This window comes from Hyla sarda, chromosome 9 (assembly GCF_029499605.1).
Source record: "Hyla sarda isolate aHylSar1 chromosome 9, aHylSar1.hap1, whole genome shotgun sequence".
NCBI lineage: Eukaryota > Metazoa > Chordata > Amphibia > Anura > Hylidae > Hyla > Hyla sarda.
In genome coordinates, this window is record NC_079197.1 from 144,819,646 (window position 1) to 144,842,721 (window position 23,076).

The 23,076-nt window shown below is 42.8% G+C and overlaps 1 protein-coding gene across 1 annotated transcript; it reads right to left on the reverse strand.

Annotated features, from left to right (window-relative positions):
* Positions 1 to 1,026: 1,026 nt before the first annotated feature.
* LOC130291934 (cytochrome P450 2C16-like) lies at positions 1,027 to 22,654 on the reverse strand. Its single transcript, XM_056541363.1, has 9 exons — positions 22,567 to 22,654; positions 13,021 to 13,186; positions 9,786 to 9,935; positions 9,489 to 9,517; positions 6,933 to 7,109; positions 5,302 to 5,443; positions 3,281 to 3,468; positions 2,997 to 3,138; positions 1,027 to 1,602 (listed from the first exon to the last, which is right to left on the reverse strand). Exons 2-9 carry the CDS (start codon positions 13,148 to 13,150, stop codon positions 1,421 to 1,423), a joined length of 1,140 nt encoding a protein of 379 aa, XP_056397338.1. The 5' UTR covers positions 13,151 to 13,186; positions 22,567 to 22,654; the 3' UTR covers positions 1,027 to 1,420.
* Positions 22,655 to 23,076: the final 422 nt, after the last annotated feature.

Consider the following 23,076-nt stretch of genomic DNA (forward strand, 5'->3'; position numbering starts at 1 on the left):
CCACCCTTTTTAGGCAGGCCATGCAATGAAATTATGTCATCACCTGGCCTGCAGCATAAGTATATGCTCTTGTACGTTCAGGAGTAGGAGACTGCTGTTTAAACAGCGGTATGCTGCGGCTACTGCAGGTGGGTACAGTGGGGGCCCGGGTCCGCCTTGGAGCTCGGGCCCCTTACTGGCTGTACTAGCCACCTCCACCCCCACCCCCACGATGGCGGCCCTGAATTTGAAGGAGCACTGTACTGTCCAAAAGTTTTAGGCAGGTGGGAAAATGCAGCAAAATAAGACTGCTACCAAACTAGACGTGTTTTTTAGCAATTAAGAAAATGCAAAGTGAATCTACATAATTTTGGGTGGAGAAGAGTCCTGCGGGAGGAGCAGCGGATTTTTAGGGCAACCACTCCGCTTAGGTTTAGAGTAGGCCTACAGTTTTTTAACTGGCTACATTAGGCTGCCTAGGCCCACACTATACTCACTGTCATTTGCCAGTGTAGGCTCCCAGTTCTATACTCTCCTCTGGCTATCTGGCTTTCTGTCATTCTTTTGTGTATATTTGATTTGTGGTTGTGGTGGTATTACTGTGCTGTATGACCCATTTTCTTAAAGAGGTACTCCACCCCTAGACATCTTATCCCCTATCCAAAGGGTAGGGGATAAGATGTCTGATCGCGGGTGTCCCGCTGCTGGGGATCCCGCCACTGGGGATCCCGCATTCTCAGTATCGGCACCCTGCCGTCATCACAGCACAGAGGAAAATCTCTGTGCGTGATGATGGGGCGATACAGCTCTGGACCCTCGTGCCGTCACGTCCCGCCCGCTCAATACAAGTCTATGGGAGGGGGTGTGATGTCACGAGGGGCCGGAGCTGTGATGTCACGGTGCTCCGGCCCCTGTATCGCCCCGTCATCATGCACAGAGATTTTCCTTTATGCTATGATGATGGCAGGGTGTGGCTACTGAGAACGCGGGGGTCCCCAGCGGCGGGACCCCTGTGATCAGATATCTTATCCCCTATCCTTTGCATAGTGGATAAGATGTGTAGGGGCAGAGTACCCTTTAATCACTCGGGTACTTTAGCTTAAGTACATGCTCTTTATGCAAGGTGGACTATTTTTGTGCTGAGCATATTGCACTTCAGTGACATACAGTATAGTATTGGTGGTAATTGAGGTTTTATAGTGTTACTGTCATGAGAAACAACTTTTGACATGTTGCTCAGACAGATAAAAATTTGATGATCGCAACGGGTCTCACGCCTGAGCTGGGAAAGCGGGTGGTAATGTTCCATTCTCCAGCCGGCCATCATCATCATTCGAGAGGTTTACCATGTGCAGCTGTTGGCAATATGTTGACATAATATTTGTTCTCCTACATGGCAAAAGGTAAAAATCAATTTGACTTAAAAATGTATTCAAATGAATCAGCGTGGGATGAAGGACAGCTGGTAATGATGAGGATAATTTCCAAATCCACTCAATAATGGTGTTAAGTCTATTTCTTCTTTGTCCACGTGTGACTGAAGAGTGAAGTTCTGTAAGATGGTGGTGAAAAACAGGAAGAGCTCCATTCTTGCGAGGCCTTCTCCGAGACAGATTCGTTTTCCTGTAGGGAAATCAACAACTATTTGTCTGTAGTTGTAAATATTACAAGTTTTAGTTCAAATTGTTAACAGTACTTAATGTACCAGTTTATATCAGGGGCAGGACCAGAAAAGACAATTGCATAGGGTGCAGTTTGTTGGGGGGGTAGGAGCAGATTTTATTTTTATCAGAATTTCCCTTTAAGAGAAAAAGGAGCTGAGCTCATCTTGCTGCTGGAGGTGGTTAAAGGGGTACTCCGCTGCCCCAGCGTTCTGAACATTTTGTTCCGAATGCTAGGAGCAGGCGGCGGGGGCCATGACATCACAGTCATGCCCCCTCAATGCAAGTTTATGCATAGACTTGCATTGAGGGGGCATGGCGTGATGTCACGACCGCCCACACCCAGCGTTCTAAATAAATGCCGGGTGCTGCACAGAGATCGCAGGGGTCCCAGCGGCAAGACCCCACGATCAGACATCTTATCCCCTATCCTTTGGCTAGGGGATAAGATGTCTAGGAGCAGACTACCCCTTTAACTACCCCTTTTTTTCCATGTTTTGAAATCAGTAGGGCCCATTGGTTATTGTTTCCCTATTGAATCAAGTTTCCTCAGAAATTTTATATTTTTAGGTATTCTTTTCTTTGGATACAAGTGTTATTTTGCGTCGGACTAAATCAATTTCAAGTGAACTTGTTGAACATTCTTTCTCATACTCTTTCTCATACTTTGCTAAATATAAATTAGATGCACCAAAGTGGAAAATGGAATTTAATATTGGATAGGAATATTTTTTTATTCTTTAGCACTAGTTACACACTTATCTATAGTACAATTTGTACGGACCATAACACAGACTATTAAATATGTGGGTTTTTAAAGCAATGAGAAGAATGTTCAAAAATTCTATAGAGAAATAAAAATTGGACCTATTACTTTATGGAGTGTCTACCCTTAAAGTATTTTTAACTAAACCTGCAAAATACTTATGTGCATTAATAGAGATAAATGAATTGATTTGCCACAAATTGGATTTGATATGGATTGCACAACACAATAAAAAAATATTTGTAATTTATTTTACATTTGTTCTGTACGCTAAGCAGTCTGGAGATAAGCGGTGATGCCATATGCATCACAGCTTCCACTCTCTGCGCTCATGCTCTGCATCTGGCCAAGCCACTCAGTGTACTGTACAGGAGCAGGGACTACCTTTAACAGGAGTCCCTTCTTCTGTACATAATTTGCAGGGGCAATGAGGGCATTTCCAAAATCGAACTAAGATCCAAACCAAAAAAGAACCAATAAAGATTTACCAAATAAGTGTTGTCAGACTTACTCATCTCTACCCGTAAATACAAAGGTCAAAAATTTCTTAAACGTCTTTGTTTCATGGTAGTAACACTCCAAGCACTTACCTGAAGAGAATGGCATGAATCCATCATTTTTCCTGAACTTCCCTTGATCATTTAAGAAATGTCCCGGATTGAACTCATTTGGGTATTTAAACTGCTTTGGATCTCGTAGAACAGAACTGAGCAAGGGGTAGATGGTTGTACCCTAAGAAGAACAATTGAGTGACTTATATAGTTACATTTCTTTCTTTATATTCTTTCTCAAGATACTTTTGAGGTCTGATAGTGTTTTTTCTTATTAGCTATTTTTTTTTTTTACTAAAGCACAGAGGACAGCACAGCTTTACCTTAGGAATAAAAAAATCTCTAAACTTCAGGTCCCGCGCTACTTTGTGTGGGATACCCAATGGTAAGAGGTCAATAAATCTTTGAATTTCATGGATTACAGCATCCGTATAGGGCATACGAGAGCGATCTTCTATACACGGAGCCCTGTTTCTTCCAATGACTTTGTCAATCTCTTGATGGATGCTTTCTGTAGGAATTAAGGGCGATTGTGGGTATGAACATACAGGCAACTTGAAGAGAAGCATTCATGCCATAATTCTACACCTTTTGAATTAGATTAAAGGAGAACTCCGGTATATAAAAATGTATCCCCTATCATAAGTATAAGTATCAGATCAAGGGGGATCCGGCTGCTGCGATCTCCAGCATGGGCCCGAGCTCTCCTCCTGAATGGGACGTGTTCGACCACCGCACGATACGGCGGCCGACACGCCTCCTCAATGCAGCTCTATGGAAGAGCCGGAGCTCTGCACTTGGCAATCTCCAGCTCTCCAATAGAGTGGCACTGAGGGGGCGTGTCGGTGCCCTGTACAGAGTTGCCATCAGAAATGTTGGGGCCCTTGCACAGATCAAGGCCTGCCCCCCCTGTGGCCCGCCCCAGGGCCCGCCCACAATCTACCCTGTCTACAAAAAAAAAAACTTTTTTAAAAACACAGTACAAGAAAAACAAGAACCATTTATTTCAGTGAGGAAGGAAGGAGGAAATCTCACCATACATACCATCATATTGTTACCTTCAAAATCCTGTATACTGAGACCAATAATACCAGTATACAAGGAGGAATATTATCACCATACATATTACCATCGTACTGTTACTGATCAAATCCTGTATTATTCTCCAAGGGAGAATAATACCACCACACCATAACCACTACCATTACCCCCACATAGTGACCCCCACATAGTATAAAAAACCAGTGACCATAGAACAATACCCCTATACAAAGCCCCGGCTCTACACAAGCATTGCAGACCATATAAGTGATTGCAGTGCAGTTACATCTAATGAGACATCTTCTTGGAATTGATCTCTTGTCCTTTCTTCTGTATCAGGCTCAGACCACCATGAAGTCTTCTTGTATCCATGACTTCTTGTATCCATGATCTCCACTGAATCTGCCAGACAACAAACATATAAGGCTCCACACTTTTCAGCACATTGCCCACCTGTTCCCTACTCTCAGCACCCCAAATAATTCCCTACTAGGTGCCCTGCAGTATGAGGGAGTAGATAAGTGTGTTGTTAGGTAATTTCCCCTTTCCTAGTAGGTAAATAATCCCCCCTTTAAGGTAGAAGCCCCCAGACGGTCGGTAATGCTCCCAGTAGATAGGTAAGTAATGCCCCAAGTAGGTAGGTGAAGCCCCAATATGTAGGTAATGGGTAATGCCTCCAGTATGTAATGCCCCCAGTAGACAGTGCCCCCAGTAGGTAGATAGTGCCCCCAGGTAGATTGTGCCTCCCAGGTAGATAGAGCTCCCAGTAGGTAGTAATTGGTAATGCCCTCAGTAGGTAATGTCCCCAGTAGATAATGTCCCCCTAGGTATAGTTAGTGCCCCTAAGGTAGATAGTGTCCCCAGGTAGGTAATTCCCCCAGATGGATAATGCCCCCAGGTAGATAGTGCCCCCCCCCCCAGTAGGTAATGCCCACTCACCTTTCCGCTGATCCTGTATTGAAGCTGGGCTCCCTGGATTCTATGGATCAGCGCAGTACTTCTCTGGCAGGCCACAAGAGGAAATGACATCATCACACGGCCTCCAGCTTAAGTCTGTGCTCCTTACATAAATTGCGGGTGCAATATGCGTAATGTACATACTGGAGCAGGAGACTCCTGTAGCCTGCACATTACGTACAGTATTTGTGTACTGTATGTACAGAAGCAGAAGACTGCTGTTTTAACAGCAGTCTTCTGCTTCTGTGCTGGAGCTGCTGCAGGGGTGCAGTGGGGGCCCCTTTTGTTAAGAGAACCTCTTTATTTAAGAGTTGAAGCTCATTAGTATTTCAAGCATTTTACCCACCTTCAACATCTGGGTGCTTAAGGAGAATCATCAATCCGTAACGCAGTGTTGTGCTAACAGTTTCAGTCCCAGCACCAAACAAATCAAATGTTGTATTGACAATGCCTTCCATATGAAACTCAGTTTCAGGAATGTTCTTTTCCTGTGAATAAAAAATTCAGTTGTACATGTATGAAGTAACTCCTAATGTCAGGGTTGGCCCAAGACATTGTGCTGCCTGGGCCAAGATTGAAATGTCTTTGGAGAACGCAGGTTTGCACAGGCAGAGCAGGGGGAGAGAGGAGGTACATATGACTCCCTCCTCATCTTCCCTTCTCAGCCCCACCTGCATTCTCCGAACACAGGTTTGCACGGGCTACAAAGGCGAGGAAAAACTCCAAGGGCTGATTTCTATGAATGTGCTGTGTACAACGCAAAGAACGCAGGTGGGGCTGAGAAGGGAAGATGAGGAGGGAGTCATATGTACCTCTTCTCTCCCCCTGCTCTGCCCGTGCAAACCTACATTCTCCAAAGGCAGGCGGAGAAGAGGGAGGTGAGATGAGGGAGGCGTGCATGTACTCTCTCCCCCTGCTCTGTCTTTGCTCTGCCCTACCCCCAGATCTAGCTTCGGAGATCTTTGGAGAGCTTAGGGGAGGAGCAGAAGCTCCTGGCTGCCTGGACCACGACGGCAAAAAATAAATAAAAAAGGGCAGCAAAGTGCCGCCTCTGCAAAGTGCCGTCTGGGACCAATGGTCCCATCGGGTCCCATGGTAGGGCTGGCCCTGCCTAAAGTGGACCTTTCAGCAGGAAAACACAGCTAGATAAGGCCAGTTGTCATGATTAAATAGGCTTTTCCAGCGCCAGGATATAAGCCTTTTTGTAAATGATACCCAGAGCCCAGTCGGTATTCCCCAGGTTGGAAAGAGCCCAGGTTTAGACGGTCCATACTCTGTTATTCACTCCATCTGTACCTTTTAAAGTTTATGTATTGGTATACAATCAGCAACAGTATGGAAAATAAGAGAAGATGGGCTGGCTAACCATGGGCTCAACTTAGACCCTGGCTCTGGGCTTCACCACCCTACAGACATGGCAACAATGTCAAGCACACAGCCCCGCACCAGTGTGAACAAATGGCAAAGCTCACTTACCCAGTGGGACTGCTCAACCATCAGACTGTTCCTCCTATGGGCACTGGTTGTTACAGAACACTACGCCATTTCAAATTAGGGACCCGCTCTACCCAGATGGCCATGGCATGGTGAGCGGGCTTGGACCTTTTGACCAAATAGTATACTTAAGATCTGTTTTATATGTCTTTAATATGCTGAGGAGCAAAAGATCTTTGTACAAGACGTAGATGTCTGGCATTGTCTGTTTTTCTATATTTATGTCCCTTGAAGGCATGTGTATAGCTAGGGGGGAAGGGTTTGGCCCTAGAATGTGTCCAGCTTGTTGGCCGCAGAATTTTTGTATATACTGTATGTTTTTTAAATCATGTAACATATAGACATAGTTAGATTTTCCTACATCCAAGGAAACAATTCAGCAGCCTCAGTCTTCTACAGGTTTGTTAATGCCTTCAGGTATCTAAGCCTTGGGGTACTTGCCTTGCTAATACTATCTTCACTACATGCATGGAACCAACCTACCTGTTCCATTTTAATGAGGAAGCAGTCAATGAAATCCCGAGGATTGTTGAGATCCAGAGTTTCCTTATGCATTTTTACACGTTGCGTAATAAATTCCTGAATACCATCTACTGAATTGAACATTTTTTGATGAGGCCCTGGGATCTTTCCCATAACTTTAGGATAGACATTGTACATCTGAAAGAAATTGGTGAAGTAAATAAAGTCACAGCATGTAGATATTTCATACTTGACATTAACACAGGGACTAAGAAAAAGATTGGTAAGTTTGGGTCTGTTCACATGCATCTGTGCGTTTTTAGCTTGCCTTTTTGTTTTTAAAAGGAATGTAAAATGTATTAATGTGAACAGACCCTTGTGTTCCCAAACAAGGAGCCTCCAGCTGTTGTTAAACTACAACCACCAATATTCCCAGACAGCCAACGGCTGTTTGAGAATGATGGGAGTAGGAGTTTAGCAACAGCAAGCATCCAGCTAAAATTGAGGCTCGCTTTTGCTTGACTTCAACTCCCATCATTCGCAGACAGCCTTTGGCTGTCTGGGAATAATGGCAGTTATAGTAGAACAACAGATGGAGGCTCCCTGTTTGGGAACACACTACTTAATAGATGCTCTCCCCAGGGAGAGCACCCTAAATGCACTAATCAATTTTTTGTGGTTTTCTTTTCTTCTCATCTCAGATCCCTGTATGCAGAGAACTACTTAGGATTCGGTGGACTACGTTGATGACCTGCATTTTTTTTAAATTATTTAAATAAAATGGTTAACGAGGGCTTGTGGTGGGGGATTGATTTTGTAATAAATTTGTTAAAACATGTATCTTGTTTTTTTTTTTTTTTTATTGATTTTACAGGCTTAGTAGGGGAAGCCATCTCATAGACGGACTCCATTTCTAAGCTGAGACTTAGCATGAGCCCCAAAAACATCTAGCACTAACCACCAATCATTACCCTGGTATCCACAGCTACAGGAGTGCTGGGAAGAGCCAGTACTAACAGGCCCACAGTGTCAAAAATGCCCTCCTGGGCCTAGGCGGTAACAGGTTTACATTATTTAGGCTGGAGAGAGCCAGCAACAATGGTCCTCGCCCCCCCCCCTCTTATAATGTCAGGCTGTTGCTGTTTGGTTGGTGTATCTTGCTGAAAAACAAAATGTAGGGAACAACACACATTTTTCTTTTTTTTATGAATTTTTTTAAATAAAAACGTAGTTCCTTGTATTTCCATTCTTAGCAAGATACCAACCAAACAACAACAGCCTGACGTTACCAGGGTGGTCGAGGACCATTGTTACTGGCCCTCCCCAGCCTAAATAATGTCAGCCTGTTACCACCTAGGCTGAGGAGGGCCTGTTGGTACTGGCTGTTCCCGACGCCCCTGTGGTGATAGGTATTGGGGTAATAATTGGGGGTAAGTGCTAGCTGTTTTTGGTGCTAACACTAAGCCGTGGCTTAGTAATGGATTCCGTCTATGAGACGGCTTCCACTACTAAGCCTGTAAAATCAATTAAAAAAAAACATGACACAAAAAACACTCCCCCACCACAAGCCCTTCTTAACCATTTCATTTAAACAAAAAAAAAATGCAGGTCATTGACGTAGTCCACCGAATCTGAAGTAGTCCTCTGCATGCACAGATCTGAAACGAGAAGAAAAGAACACAAAAAATGGGTTAGTACATTTTCCAGAGGAGTTGTTGTTAAGCAACAGCGAGCCTCCAGTCTAGCTGGAGGCTCGCTGTTGCTAAACTACTACTCTTATCATTCTCAGACAGCCTTTGGTTGTCTGGGAATAATGGCAGTTTTAGTTTAACAACAGCTGGAGGCTCTCTGTTTGGGAACACAAGGGCCTGTTCACATTATACATTTTTAACATGCCTTTCAAAAACAAAAAGCCATGCTAAAAACTGCATACAGTATACAGCAAAGGCTGTATACTACAGTATATACAACCCCCCCAAAAGAATTAATTAGTGCTCAGTAGCGCTAATTGACCCTTTCTTTGCTGGACTGTTCAGCAAGAAACAATGTTAATGACAGGCTGGTGAAGTGGGCCTTGCTGAGCTCCCCCCCGGCTGGCAGAGGAAGCAAAGTGCAAGGCCGTTAATTTCCCTGGCTGCAATTCAGGATCGCAGCAGGTCTCAGAACTAAGACCAGCTGCAATCAAAACAACTTTTAAATGTCTAATTGACATGTCAAAAGTTGTTTTAATTTCAGTAGCTCTAACTCTGCTGGGCTGAAAGCATAGCGCTCAGCCTAGCAAGGGGTTAAAGCATGAGCTGTACTTGCAGCTGTCTAGCTGTGGGCACAGCTCAGATCCAAAATTGACAGGTTCAGCGGGAGCAGAACCTGGCAATGTTCGAAATTGTGGCGAGCCCTGAACACTACGAAATGTTCAGATCCAATCCCGTTTCTATGGGCTCGGCTCACTAAATTCTAGTCGCTGCTATGAAGTAGTAACATGTGAACTGCTTGCAGAACTTATTTCGGTTTGTACAGTGTTACCTTACCCCATCTAGGCCTTTGTCAGTTCAAAAGAAATGTCATTAACTCACCTACCCTCCAATGACTGCTCATGCTATCCCAGTCTACACAGTTAAGCATACATTTAAAATAAAGAAAATAGGAAATGTCAGTTGTCTCTGTTCTATTGTTTGGGATAAAAACTGAAATGTTTTATAATATATTTAAATGTACATAGTTACATAAAAAACAAAAAACACTTGCATCTCTTTTTTCTAGCTCTTGTAGGCCTGTTTTAATTGTTGTATTTTTATTCTCAATAACTGAGACCAAAAGAAGACTTGATACATATTTTCTCTAATAATGCGCAGTATGTTTTGATTTAGTTCTCACATTTGGTCTTTCGGAATTCTTCTGTAAGGAACTGGGCCTCTTCTTGAATTCTCTCTTCAATGCTCCTTTTACCCATCCCAAAGTTCCTTAATGTCATCAGAGAGAAGCGGCGTAGTTGTTTCCAGCGTTCCCCATTACTGCCTACCACCCCTGGAAAAATATTTAAAATGACAGGATATGCTTAAAAATGACCAAAACAGTCTATAAATGGAATTGTTAATGTGAATCCTACCATAAGGGATCAATCACATGACCAGGCCCCATGAATGATCGCTGGATCATTTGTGCAGCCATTTGGATTAGGGACATGTGCGACCGATAATGGCAATTTAAATGGTCGCACAAAAGAACCAATCAGACTAGTAACAAGCGGTAGCTCGTTCATCAACTGATCGCTTGTTTGCCCTTTTACATAGGGCGTTTATTCCTAGGATCATTAATTTGCCCAATAACTGGCCTGCATTAAAAGGGCCTTAAAGGGGTACTCCACTGGAATTTTTTTTAAATCAATTGATTTTATTTTTTAAGCAACTGGTGCACGAAAGCTAAACAGATTAGTAAATTACTTCTATAAAAAAAAATCTTAATCCTTCTAGTACTTATCAGCTGCTGCATGCTCCACAGGAAGTTCTTTTCTTTTTTAAATTTCCTGTCTGTCTGACCACAGTGCTCTCTGCTGACACCTTTGTCCATTTTAGGAACTTTCCAGAGCAGGAGCAAATCCCCATAGCAAATCTATCCTGCTCTGGACAGTTCCTGATATGGATAGAGGTGTCAGCAGAGAGCACTGTGGTCAGACAGTAAGGAAATTCAAAAAGAAAAGAACTTCCTCTGTAGTATACAGCAGCTAATAAGTACTGGAAGGTTTAAGATTTTTTAATAGATGTCATTTACAAATCTTAAAAAAGAAAAAGGTAAGTGCAGCTCACAATTAATACACTAATCCGAGGTTAGATTGGGTGAGCACCTATACCCTAGGTGTAAAGAGAAAGAATTCAGTAGCAAAAATATTTACCCAAAAACCTCAAGGAGAGTGTATGAAATTTTTGATAATAGAACAGACCGTGCTTCAATTAACACTTGTATTTATTACAATATCACATTAATAATAAAAATAGTAGTAATATTAAGAAGATCCCCTTGCAGGGCCCTATGGGGGGGGGGGGGGGATCTGGAAGTACAATATAAAATTTACTAAAATAATTACTGATGCCACTAATGTGCGTTCACTTGGTAAATGGATATATAGATATATATGACAAATGAATGGTTCACTGTAGAATGATACAAATAACAGTTGGTATATAGTAATGTATCAAGATTATTTCTCAATGAGAATCAATGGCAGTTAATATGAAACAATGTTACAATATTGTCCTCTAATATGAGAAGTGTTGGTTGGTCTACTCTGCCCCACTTCTCATATTAGAGGACAATATTGTAACTTTGTTTCATATTAACTGCCATTGATTCTCATTGAGAAATAATCTTGATACATTACTATATACCACCTGTTATTTGTATCATTCTACAGTGAACCATTCATTTGTCATGTATATCTATATATCCATTTAACAAGTGAACGCACATTAGTGGCATCAGTAATTATTTTAGTAAATTTTATATTGTACTTCCAGATCCCCCCCCCCCCCCATAGGGCCCTGTAAGGGGATCTTCTTAATATTACTACTATTTTTATTATTAATGTGATATTGTAATAAATACAACTGTTACCATATTTTTCGTCCTATAGGACGCACCGGCGTATAAGACGCACCCAATTTTTAAGGGGCAAAATCTAAAAAAATAAAAATTTTGAACCCAATAGTGGTCTTCAACCTGTGGACCTCCAGATGTCGCAAAACTACAACTCCCAGCATGCCCGGACAGCCAACGGCTGTCCGGGCATGCTGGGAGTTGTAGTTTTGCAACATCTGGAGGTCCGCAGATTGAAGACCACTGCATAGGAGGTAATACTCACGTGTCCCCGCCGCTCCGGACCCGTCACCGCTGCCCTGGATGTCGCTCCATCGCTGTCACCATGTCCCTGTCGCTCTGGAACATCTCTGCTGCCGGCCGGGTATCCTCGCTCTCCGTCGCCGCCATCACGTCGTTACGCACGCCGACGCACGTACGCGACGACGTGATGACGAGGAAGGAGAGCGTCGGCCATACAGGGGATCCCTGAACGGAGAAGACACTGAGGAGGCAGGTAAGGTCCCTCCCGGTGTCCTGTAAGCACTAACCCGGCTATTTAGTCGGGTTGTTCGGGACCGCCGCGGCGGTCCCGAACAGCTCGACTGAACAGCCGGGTTAGTGTCACTTTCCCTTCAGACGCGGCGGTCAGCCTTGATCGCCGCGTCTGAAGGATTAATACAGGGCATCACTGCGATCGGTGATGTCCTGTATTAGCCGCGGGTCCCGGCCGTTGATGGCTGCAGGGACCGCCGCGAAAGGGGTGTATTCGCCGTATAAGACGCACCGACTTTTTCCCCCCAGTTTTGGGGAAGAAAAAGTGCGTCTTATACGGCGAAAAATACGGTAATTGAAGCACGATCTGTTCTATTAATTATCAAAAATTTCACACACTCTCCTTGAGGTTTTTGGGTAAATATTTTCATTTACAAATCTGTTTAACTTTCTAGCACCAGTTGATTTAAAAAAAAAAAAATGTTTTCCAGTGGAGTACCCCTTTAAATCTAATTGCCAACTCATTGCAATCTTATTCAAGAAAACTCCTACCCCTGAATGCGACTACATGACAGTGAAGGCCACTGTCAACACAGCACAAGTGAGGGCTCCGCAAACCAGTACCAGTGCCTTATTTCCTCAAATGGTATTTTCTTTCTACTTTTGGCAAGAAATGTAAATACGTAACACTTTTTAAGAAGGCAACCTGTAGTCATTGGGTGGAAACCTGTTTCCTGGTAAATAAAAATGACAGGTAAGACACAACGATGGGTTGTCAAGTAACATTGTGTCTGATGTCCTATACCTGTATGAGATATACTATGGGGGTTTATCCTAGGGAGCCAATGGACTGGGTGGCTTCTTCTTCTCCATTCCTGTTATTTTGAGTACAGGTAGCCACCCCAACTTGAATGAGATCATGTTGAGTTTGCATTTTAGTGAAACCTCATGTTCCCGTACTATGATTAAGCAAGTCAGGACATTACATTAACCATCTGTTAGTTATACACTATTGATATAAACAAAATCCAGTCTTGATCCTTACCATGCCCTCCGCAACTTATCCTGTCCAGAATTGGCATGTGCCCCCTGACACCGAAGTCCTCTGCATTGTCCATTAGAGCTTCCTTCACTGCATCGCAACTGCACAAAACCACAACAGGATCCATGCCCATGTGGATAGTATATACCGGTCCATACTTTTCACTCAGCTAATGGGGAGAGAAGCCAAACAGATTAACGCAATTGGATTGTTACATTCTACAATGAACTAACCATCCAACTTAGATAAACACCATGAACATATCACTGAGGTTAATGTTACAGAAGGGGGAGAAGAAAATTGGTCCTTTCTGTTCACTTGGTAATTTCCCAATTTTTTAACTGACTGTGAAATAGAATAATTTCATGGTAAGTGTTCTTGAGATTTTTTTTTTTTTTAACTCATACTCCAGGCCAGATGCAGGTATGGATTCTTGACCAATGGAAGTCATTTTGATCCTACTCTGAGCAGTGGCGTTGCTAGGTGGTGCGGACACCCTTGAGCGGGGTGACACCACAAGGGATGATACACATTTCCCTCCTGAATGATTTTACTGCTCCTGCTCTGCCGAATATTTAAAAAGACAGGCAGCAGCAGCGCAGGGATGAATTGTCCCTCAGATTTGGCTCCACCCCCAGCAAAAGTAAGATGAAGGAGGCCCGAGAACTGAAAGGCCTCCTAGGAACACTGCAGAGTGGGCCACTTCATGTGAGGGTGATATCGGTGAGTAGGAATTTGGCACTGTGTCATGCAACCCAGTGGGGTAACTTCCCCTCCTGGGGTTCACAGGCTGCATTAGCAATGCGATTTTTTTGTAAAATCGCAGCAAAAATGGTGTAGTTTCACTGCAGTTATGATTTTTTTTAAATAAATTGCAGCAGTAATGCAACCTGTGAACATAGGAGGAGGGAAGGTGACCCCACAGGCTGGCAATATGTGGGCACAAACTCAAAAACCTCAGACAAACAGTCGAAGGCACAAAGATCCCTGTGATGAGACTTCCCCAGAAACTTAACTTTGATTGTTATCTAATATAAATCCTGTGACTGTAACCTAGTATTCATGGTGTTGCTATACAGTGTAGATGCCACAATTGATGCTAGTGATATGTAGAATTGGGGTTGCAGTCCTCAGTACACACATTTGTTAAAGGGAACCAATCATCAGATTTTACCCTATATAACGCTTGGCAAAGCGTTATATAGGGTAAAATTTTTGTCAGGATCCGGACTGGTATGCAGCGAGGACACTGGAGGTGGATCCTCTGTGTCAGTGAGGTCATGGCGTGGGCCGTACCAGGGGAACGGAATCTAAGGGGTTACTGGTTTTCACCAGAGCCCGCTGCAAAGCGGGATGGACTTGCAGCGGCAGGTAACCCCCAGGTCGTTCCACCCGATAGCGGCTCAACCCCACTGACACCTGAGACAGGCGCGGTACACAGGGACAAGGCAAGAGCAAGGTCGGACGTAGCAGAAGGTCAGGGCAGGCAGCAAGAGTCATAGTCAGGGGCAACAGCAGAAGGTCTGGGTACACAGGCTTGGGAACACACTAAAACGCTTTCTCAGGGCACTAAGGCAACAAGAACCGGCAAGGACAGGAAGGGGAAGTGGGTTTTTATAGGAATGGGAAGTGATTGACACTGATTGGGCCAGGCACCAATTAATGGTGCACTGACCCTTTAAATCTCAGAGAGCCGGTGCACGCGCGCACGCCCTAGAAAGCGGGGCCACGCGCGCCGGGACGTGACAGCCGGGGAACAGGACAGGTGAGTGGATTGGGATGCGACCCGCGGGCGGGCGCGTCCCGCTACGCGGATCGCATCCCTGCCGTCAGTGACAGTGCAGCGCTCCCGGTCAGCGGGTGTGACCGGGGCGCTGCAGAGAAGAGAACGCCGCGAGGGCTCCGGGGAGGAGCAGGGACCCGGAGCGCTCGGCGTAACAATCTTTATCCTCACCATCCCCGGGGGATGCTCCTGCCCCCAGGGATAGTGAGGATATGAACTTATAAAGTAGTCACCACCGCAGCCGTAAGTAGTCCCCTGGGCGGGGAGCTCCTCTGACCTAGTCCTGTTCTTCGTCCGGCAGCGACGCCCCCTCTGCTTGATTGACGGGCCACATTATCGCTCTGATCCCTCTGTTCAGTGATCAGAGCGATACGGCCACGGTGACTAGTTTATAAGTTCATATCCTCACCATCCCTGGGGGCAGGAGCATCCCCCGGGGATGGTGAGAAGAAAGATTTTACCCCATATAATGCTTTGTTATATAGTGTAAAATCTGATGATTGGTTCCCTTTAAAAACGCTGTTGCGTTCCCTCCTCAACCCATTTTTAGCGGTTAACCACCGTCATTAGAAGGAATTATGAACATACACCTATAATAATTTATAAAGTTCATGAAACCGCACGGTGAATATCGTAAACTTAAAAAATACCAAAGTCTCGAATTGCAGATTTTTGGTCGATTCTTATATCTTCATATATAAAAAATAAAAAGGGATTATAAAGTCCCATCTAAACAATAAAAGTACCAATAAACACTCGAAAACACGCAGAAAAATTAGCCCTCATATATCCGCGTATACGGAAAAATAAAAAAGTAATAGGGGTCAGAAGAGGACAATTTTAAAAAACTATAACTTTTTGTAGAAAAATAATTATGCTTAAAAGTAGTGAAATCCATTTGTACCAAAGAGTGCACTGCTTAAAAAAAAAAAACAGTAGTTGCAAAATGTTTTTTTTTTTGTTGTTTTAAATTAAGTCCCACAAATAATTTTATTTTGTGCTTTAACTATATATTTTGTGGTGAAATGAGTGATGTCATTACTAGTACAATTGGTGGCGCATAAAACAAGCCCTCATATGGGGGTCTATAGGGGGAAAAAATGGAAAATCCCTGAGTGCTTTAAGGGGTACTCGGTTGGAATTTTTTTTTTTTTAAATCAACTGATGCGAGAAAGTTAAAAAGATTTGTAAATTACTTCTTAGTCCTTCCAGTACTTATCAGCTGCTGTATGCTTCAGAGGAAGTTATGTAGTTCATTTCTGTCTGACCACAGGTATTTAAAAAGTCAGGTATATAAAGAGTCAAAAACAGAGTCAGGTATATAAAGCACATACGCCAGGTATAGAGATGTATGTGTACTATAGAGATGTAGGGGTACTCCACTGCCCTAACGTTCAGAACATTTTGTTCCAAACGCTGGGTGCGGGTTGCAGGGGTTGTGACGTCACACCGCACCCTTTCAATGAAAGTCTATGGGAGGGGGCGTGGCAGCTGCCATGCCCCCTCCTATGGACTTGTATTGAGGGGGCATGGTGTGATGCTGTGGCAGTGGGGCATGATGTTGGGGTGGTGGAGTACCCGTTTAATAAGTACTAAGGAAAAGTTATGGCTAAGGGCTCATTTACACTGCTGTTGTGCTTCGGTAAAGAGAGCTCAGACGGCCAGTCCGCTGGAACAATGGGAGTTGAGTGGAGAAAAAAATAGTGTATGTCCTGTATTTTTTCTCTCTGCTCAATTCCAGTAAAATACCAGATCCCTGACGAAGCCCATTTAGGTCAATGGGATCCGTTTGGACCTGTTTTAGGTCCATTCGGCACAAAAAAAAAAAAAAAAAAAAAAAAAACAGAACAGTCCCAGAACGGCAGTGTGGATTTAGCCTCAGAGTAAGTTTATTGGGGTAATGATAAAATCTATGAAAAAGATAAGTAACTATTTATTTTGGACACTATGGGGGGAGATTTATCATTGTTGTTTTTGGAAAGTGAATTTTAAAGTCTTCTATTTTGCTTTGGTTTTGCTTATATGCGACATATTTATCATACTATTACAGGGGGTTGATAAATTTGGCGCACATAAGCAAACAACAAAAAAATATTCAGAACACCATATTTTTTCACATTTATTTTTTCAGTTTTTTTTTCAGTTTTTTCAGTTTTTTTAACAGTTTTTAATTTTTAATTACGGTAGATTTTTTTTCAAATTTTTTACAATTTGTCCCATTTTTCACATTTTCTACTTTTTCTTTTTTTATGCATAGGCATAATACAGTGCAGTATAGATGTGTAGTGCACTGTATTATAAGCGCATAAAAAAGTGAAAAGCGGGAAAAAATTAAAAAAGTTAAAATATAAAAAAATTTGAAAAAGTGAAAAGAAAATGTGAAAAAAAAAAAAAAGTCTGATCGGCTTTTGTAGCCATGACAACTGAGGCCATTGTCAGATGTCTGGTTGCCATGGCTACCATAGGCGTAGGGGTGCTGATGAAGAGCAGAGGGAGTCCCCTCCCTCTGTCACACTATAGATGTTGCGATCACACTGCCCACAATATCTATAGCACCCGCTCAGCAGTACTAGGCCAGAGCTGGCAGAGTGGGTGGTGTAATTTCATATTCTTCGCCAGGAGCTGTGACTGGTTAATTGGTGCCGACCAACCACGGCTCCTAGCAGGTAATATGAAATAACAGTGCTGTTGATGGGGGAGTAACGCGATAAAATGAAAAAACGAGTCCAGGCTGACAACACTCAACAGTCGCTCGGTACACCCAGAGTCGGGTAGTGTAGAGGTGTTGGAGGGGCCGAGTGATGTGCAGGAGCCATATCTGCTGCCCCTTAGCACTGCGGTACTACTACTACTCATATAATGAAAAAGACTCTGTTCCATGTTGTGAGTAGTAGTACCGCAGTGCTGAGGGTTAGCTGCTACACATTACCTGGCCCCTCCAGCACCTTTACACCTGTGGGAGTCCCAGGAGGCTGTGGAGTGATGGCAGCCCAGGCCTTTTTTTTCACATCTACGCATCCCCTCCCACCCCATCTTGACATCGTCATTTCATATTCCCTGCCGGAAGCCATGATTTGCCAGTTGACTCCCGGTGGAGAATATGAAATCATGCTCTGCAAAGGCAATTTTGTAAGCCAGGTCCAGGCAGGTGTATATGTGCAGTGTTTTGGAAGGGTTAACGACTTTCTGTGTGACATTTGTACTTTATAAATCAGTTCCCACTGCAAAGTCAAAACTGAAATTGGTGAAAAATTCTGGCACAGGTAGATGGTCTTAACTGAGACTATACCGTCTAAGAATGTGACAGCCACAGTGAAACATTTGATTCTTTAACTTTAACCCTTTAAAGTGTAACTGTCGTTAACAAAAACTTTTTACATAATGTAGATAATACCTTTATATGTACATTTGTAAAACACATTGGTTAAATAATGTGTATATTTCTGTTCCTACAGCTATTGTATGTATGTCTCTGTAAGGAGTCCAAATACAGGAAGTGTGGGTGGACAGGTAGGGCTCTGTGAACTGAGGACAAGCAGGGCTCTGTACACTGAGGACAAGCAGGGCTCTGTACACTGAGGACAAGCAGGGCTCTGTACACTGAGGACAAGCAGGGCTCTGTACACTGAGGACAAGCAGGGCTCTGTGCACTGAGGACAAGCAGGGCTCTGTACACTGAGGACAAGCTATAAATAGTTCCGTAATGGGACATAAATATTGGTTAATAAATCTGACATTTGCACATGTGGTGATAACAAATATGTTGATTGATTTATATTTTTTATTTGTTTTTTGAAAAATGGGAAAAGAGGAAAAAGATTTTTTTATTGGGGGAGGGGCTTATTTACTTTAAAACTTTTTTTAGGCAGGGAACTATTTTTTGCAATCTTTAGTTTGCAGATACTGATCAGTGCTATGCATATGCATATCAGTGTTATCGGTGATCAACTTCTCTGGTCTGTTAGAGAGAAGAAGAAGACCCCATGATGATGGCCGGAGGCAGGTGAAGGTTCCTCCGTCCACCATCATGGCTGATCTGATCCCCAAGGCTGTGCCATGGGCGATCAGATCATCCACTGGAACCGCTGCCGATGCCTTGATCAGTATTGATATTTTGTATGTTGTGGAAATAGAAAAAAATGCACTTTAGTCATTCCTTATATGAATTTTAAATTTATACAATGCACCATACAGTAAAAATAATTTTTTTTATAAGATTTATCAAAACATGTGCTGAGGAAAAGTTGACCAGTTGCCCATAGCAACCAATCAGATCCCTACTTTTTTTTTTTTTTTTAAAGACTTCTGAAAAATAAAAGAAGCGATCTGATTGGTTGCTATGGTAAACTGGACAACTTTTCCTTTACACAGGACCCCCAAAAAATCTACAGGGCACAAAAGATAATTCCTCAAATAATTAAAAAAAAAAAAAAAAAAATTGCACCACTTGGAAATTAGCCACTTAGGGGGTTACATTTATTGAAATTAAACTAAATAAATGTTTTTCCTCTTTTCCCATTTTTCCTCTTTTCCCATTTTTCAACGATAGTAGTAGTATTAAAAAAATTAAATAAAAAAAAAGGTCAATTTCCCTATATTCCCTACACTAAAACTAGGAATCCTATGTGGATTCTGAACTGACACTTTGTGTAGGGTTATAATGATAAATCTGATGGTTTTGTAAACCTAACTGAGGACACGCCCCCTTTTGTCAGTCTCTACTGCAAACTGTAGGCTCTGGGTTTCAGTCTTATTTTCTGGCGCATGTGAGGAACAATTTTGGCTCTGTGTCAGATCTGTGTCTCACAACCCTAGAAAAACGTCTGGGTTTCAATAATAATAATTCCCCATCACTTTTTTTAAAACGAGGAAATTGTTACCGTATTTTTCGCCATATAAGACGCTCCGGCATATAAGACGCACCAAATTTTAAAGGGTGAAAATCTAGAAAAAAAAAGATTCTGAACCAAATACAATGTAAAGTATAGGACAGTGATCTTCAACCTGCGGACCTCCAGATGTTGCAAAACTACAACTCCCAGCATGCCCGGACAGCCAACGGCTGTCCGGGCATGCTGGGAGTTGTAGTTTTGCAACATCTGGAGGTCCGCAGGTTGAAGACCACTGGTATGGGAGATAATACTCACGTGTCCCCGCTGCTCCGAACCCGTCACCGCTGCCCTGGATGTCGCCCTCCATCGCTGTCACCGTGTCCCCGGGGTTTCCCCGTCACTCCGGAACGTCTCTGCTGCCCGGTATCCTCGCTCTCCGTCGCCGCCATCACATCGCTCCGCTCCTATTGAATGAAGGGACGGCGTGCGCGACGACGTGATGACGACGGAGGAGAGCGCCGGCCATGCAGGGGATCCCGGCACGGAGCAGACACCGAGGAGGCAGGTAAGGTCCCTCCCGGTGTCCTGTAAGCTGTTCAGGATGCCGCGATTTCACCGCAGCGGTCCCGAACAGCCCGACTGAGCTGCCGGGTTAGTGTCACTTTCACTTCAGGTTTGATCGCCGCGTCTGAAGGGTTAATACAGGGCATCACCGCGATCTGTGATGTCCTGTATTAGCCGCGGGTCCCGGCCGTTGATGGCCGCCGGTACTGACCCGATAGGAAAGGGTTTAATGTGTATTTACCATATTTGTGTATTCCCCAGTTTTGGGGAAGAAAAAGTGCGTCTTTTACGGTAATTTAACATCCACGTCATAGTTTTTAGTGGTTTTTGTTAGTTTGTTTTTTATTTAACTACTATTATTAGCTGCTGTAGACAGATCTCTCCTTCTGATGAGGTGTATTTATTTAGTACTTTGAGTACATAATTTGGTCCTGCTGTGTATAGACTGTATACACTGTATAATGACCCATGAATTTTAAACCAAGCAACCGGCACTACTCTGTCTGGACACCACCAACCGTGGAGAAGCGACAGTAAAGATGTGTGATGCTGTTAACCCTCAAACAGCTGAATAATCCGTACGTACATTAGCTGCGCAAGAAGAAAAAGAGGGCAGTGACTCACCAGTAGTTCTTCAAGTATCTTTATTCCATGAAGTGGTAAAACATTTCCATTTCATATTAACTCCGTGCAGACGCTGAGGGCTTGGTTGCTCAGTGCTCTTTTCCTAATGCAAACAGGCTTGGGAAAAGAACACTTTAACAAAAGAGCATTGAGCAACCAGGTCCTTGGTATCTGGACAGCGTTGATATGAAATGGAATGAAATGTTTTACCTCTTCGGGGAATAAAGATACTAAAGGAATTACTGGTGAGTCACACTGTATATATATATATATATACTGTATGACTACATTAGTAACACATCTTGTATAAGTCGACTCGTCTAGGCTGTAGATTCTCAATGATGACACCCCCGATGAAGCTCCAGCGGTGAAACATGTTAGGGTATGTATATATGGATCTGGCTTCACACATGACATTAGGGTTTTTTGTTCCTTTTGTCCCCTCTGGGTTTAGTTTGCATTATTCAGCAGAGTAGTGGTCACATTGACATAGTGGGTTTAAGAAGTATAACTTTTGCCTTCCTGTATTTTGGGCAATGTCTCATTTACTTGTCATACTTTTATACCCCAGGGTCCATTGTTTGTGTTCCTTTTGTCATACAAATTGTCCTATGTGTGTCCTGGTGTCTATGTACCTTTAATGTGATTTTATATTTATTGCATTTGCTAATAAAGATTTCTTTCATGTCATTTATTTTGCATTGTTGGGTGTGAATACTCTAGTCCAGTTGGTGTATATCATATTTACCATTAGCATGGGATTGATTTTTTCTGCTTTTGGAGGTTCTCAATGTTTTTAAGTCAAGTAACTCCTTAAACAAATTACATATCAACATTGCTATGATCATACACTATATTTTCTAATCATACGCTATATTTGCTGTTGAAATGTTACCATGTGTAGGGCAGTGTTTTCTGTACATTGCATCGGCACACTGCTTGAAAACACTGCTGTAGTGTATGCAGCCTAACACGTCATGAAGACTGAGGGTCTAAATAATATTGGCCATTTGTTTGGCAAATAAAATATTTCCTGTTTCCAAAGTCATTTTTGCTTGAAGACTATTAAGGTAGCAGGAAACTGGAGTTTTTTTTTACCCCTAATATGATGTCATATGGGGCAGATTGGCATCAAGACCCCTGTGAGAAAGTACCCTCTATAGTTACATACCTATGCTCAAGCAGATGGGGACTTCTACTTTTTATATTTAAAGGGGTATTCCAGGCCAAAACTTTTTTTTATATATCAACTGGCTCCAGAAAGTTAAACAGATTTGTAAATTACTTCTATAAAAAAAATCTTAATCCTTCCAATAATTATTAGCTTCTGAAGTTGAGTTGTTGTTTTCTGTCTAACTGCTCTCTGATGACTCACGTCCCGGGAGCTGTGCAGTTCCTATGGGGATATTCTCCCATCATGCACAGCTCCCGGGACGTGACATCATCATTGAGCAGTTAGACAGAAAACTTCAGAAGCTAATAACTATTGGAAGGATTAAGATTTTTTAATAGAAGTAATTTATAAATCTAACTTTCCGGAGACAGTTGATATATATATATATATATATATATATATAAAAGGTTTTGCCTGGAATACCCCTTTAACTTTTTGTCAATTCTTTGACTAATAAACAACCTAATGTTATTGCATTGCATCATTTGTCTCATATTCTGCAAGTCTATACACCTACAAATTCGGAGTCTCTTACATTCTCTACATCCTTATTGTAGTCTGGACTTACCTACCTGTTTGAATGACTTAAACACTTCTTTGCCATTGAGCTGAAGGATGTTTCCCAGGATAGGCAATGGCGCCGGTCCAGGGGGTAATTTTCCTTTGCTTGTCCCTTTTCTGACTTGTATTATGCTCAGAATAATAAAGAAAATACATAAAAATAGTAATAAAGTAGTGGCTCCGATGTACTCCATTTCTATAACGTTCCTCTAAATTAAATGTAGCACGAGATGGATCACCACTATTTATAGGTAGGATCCCTCAAGAGGGCTGTACTCCTTGTACTTGATACCTGATTGATAATTAGACGCTCAGATGTTTATTTAACAGGTGAACCCAGTTCTTTGTGGATCATTCAATCGCACTGCCGTGACTGACTCATTGAACTATAGGCTTAAAAGATTAAGAAAAACCTAACTAACCAGTCTACCTGTGGAAGTATGTAGTACATTACAGAGAAGGGATAAACATAATTCATACACCCCATCAACTCCCAAACTATATTACTTTTAGTATTTGTA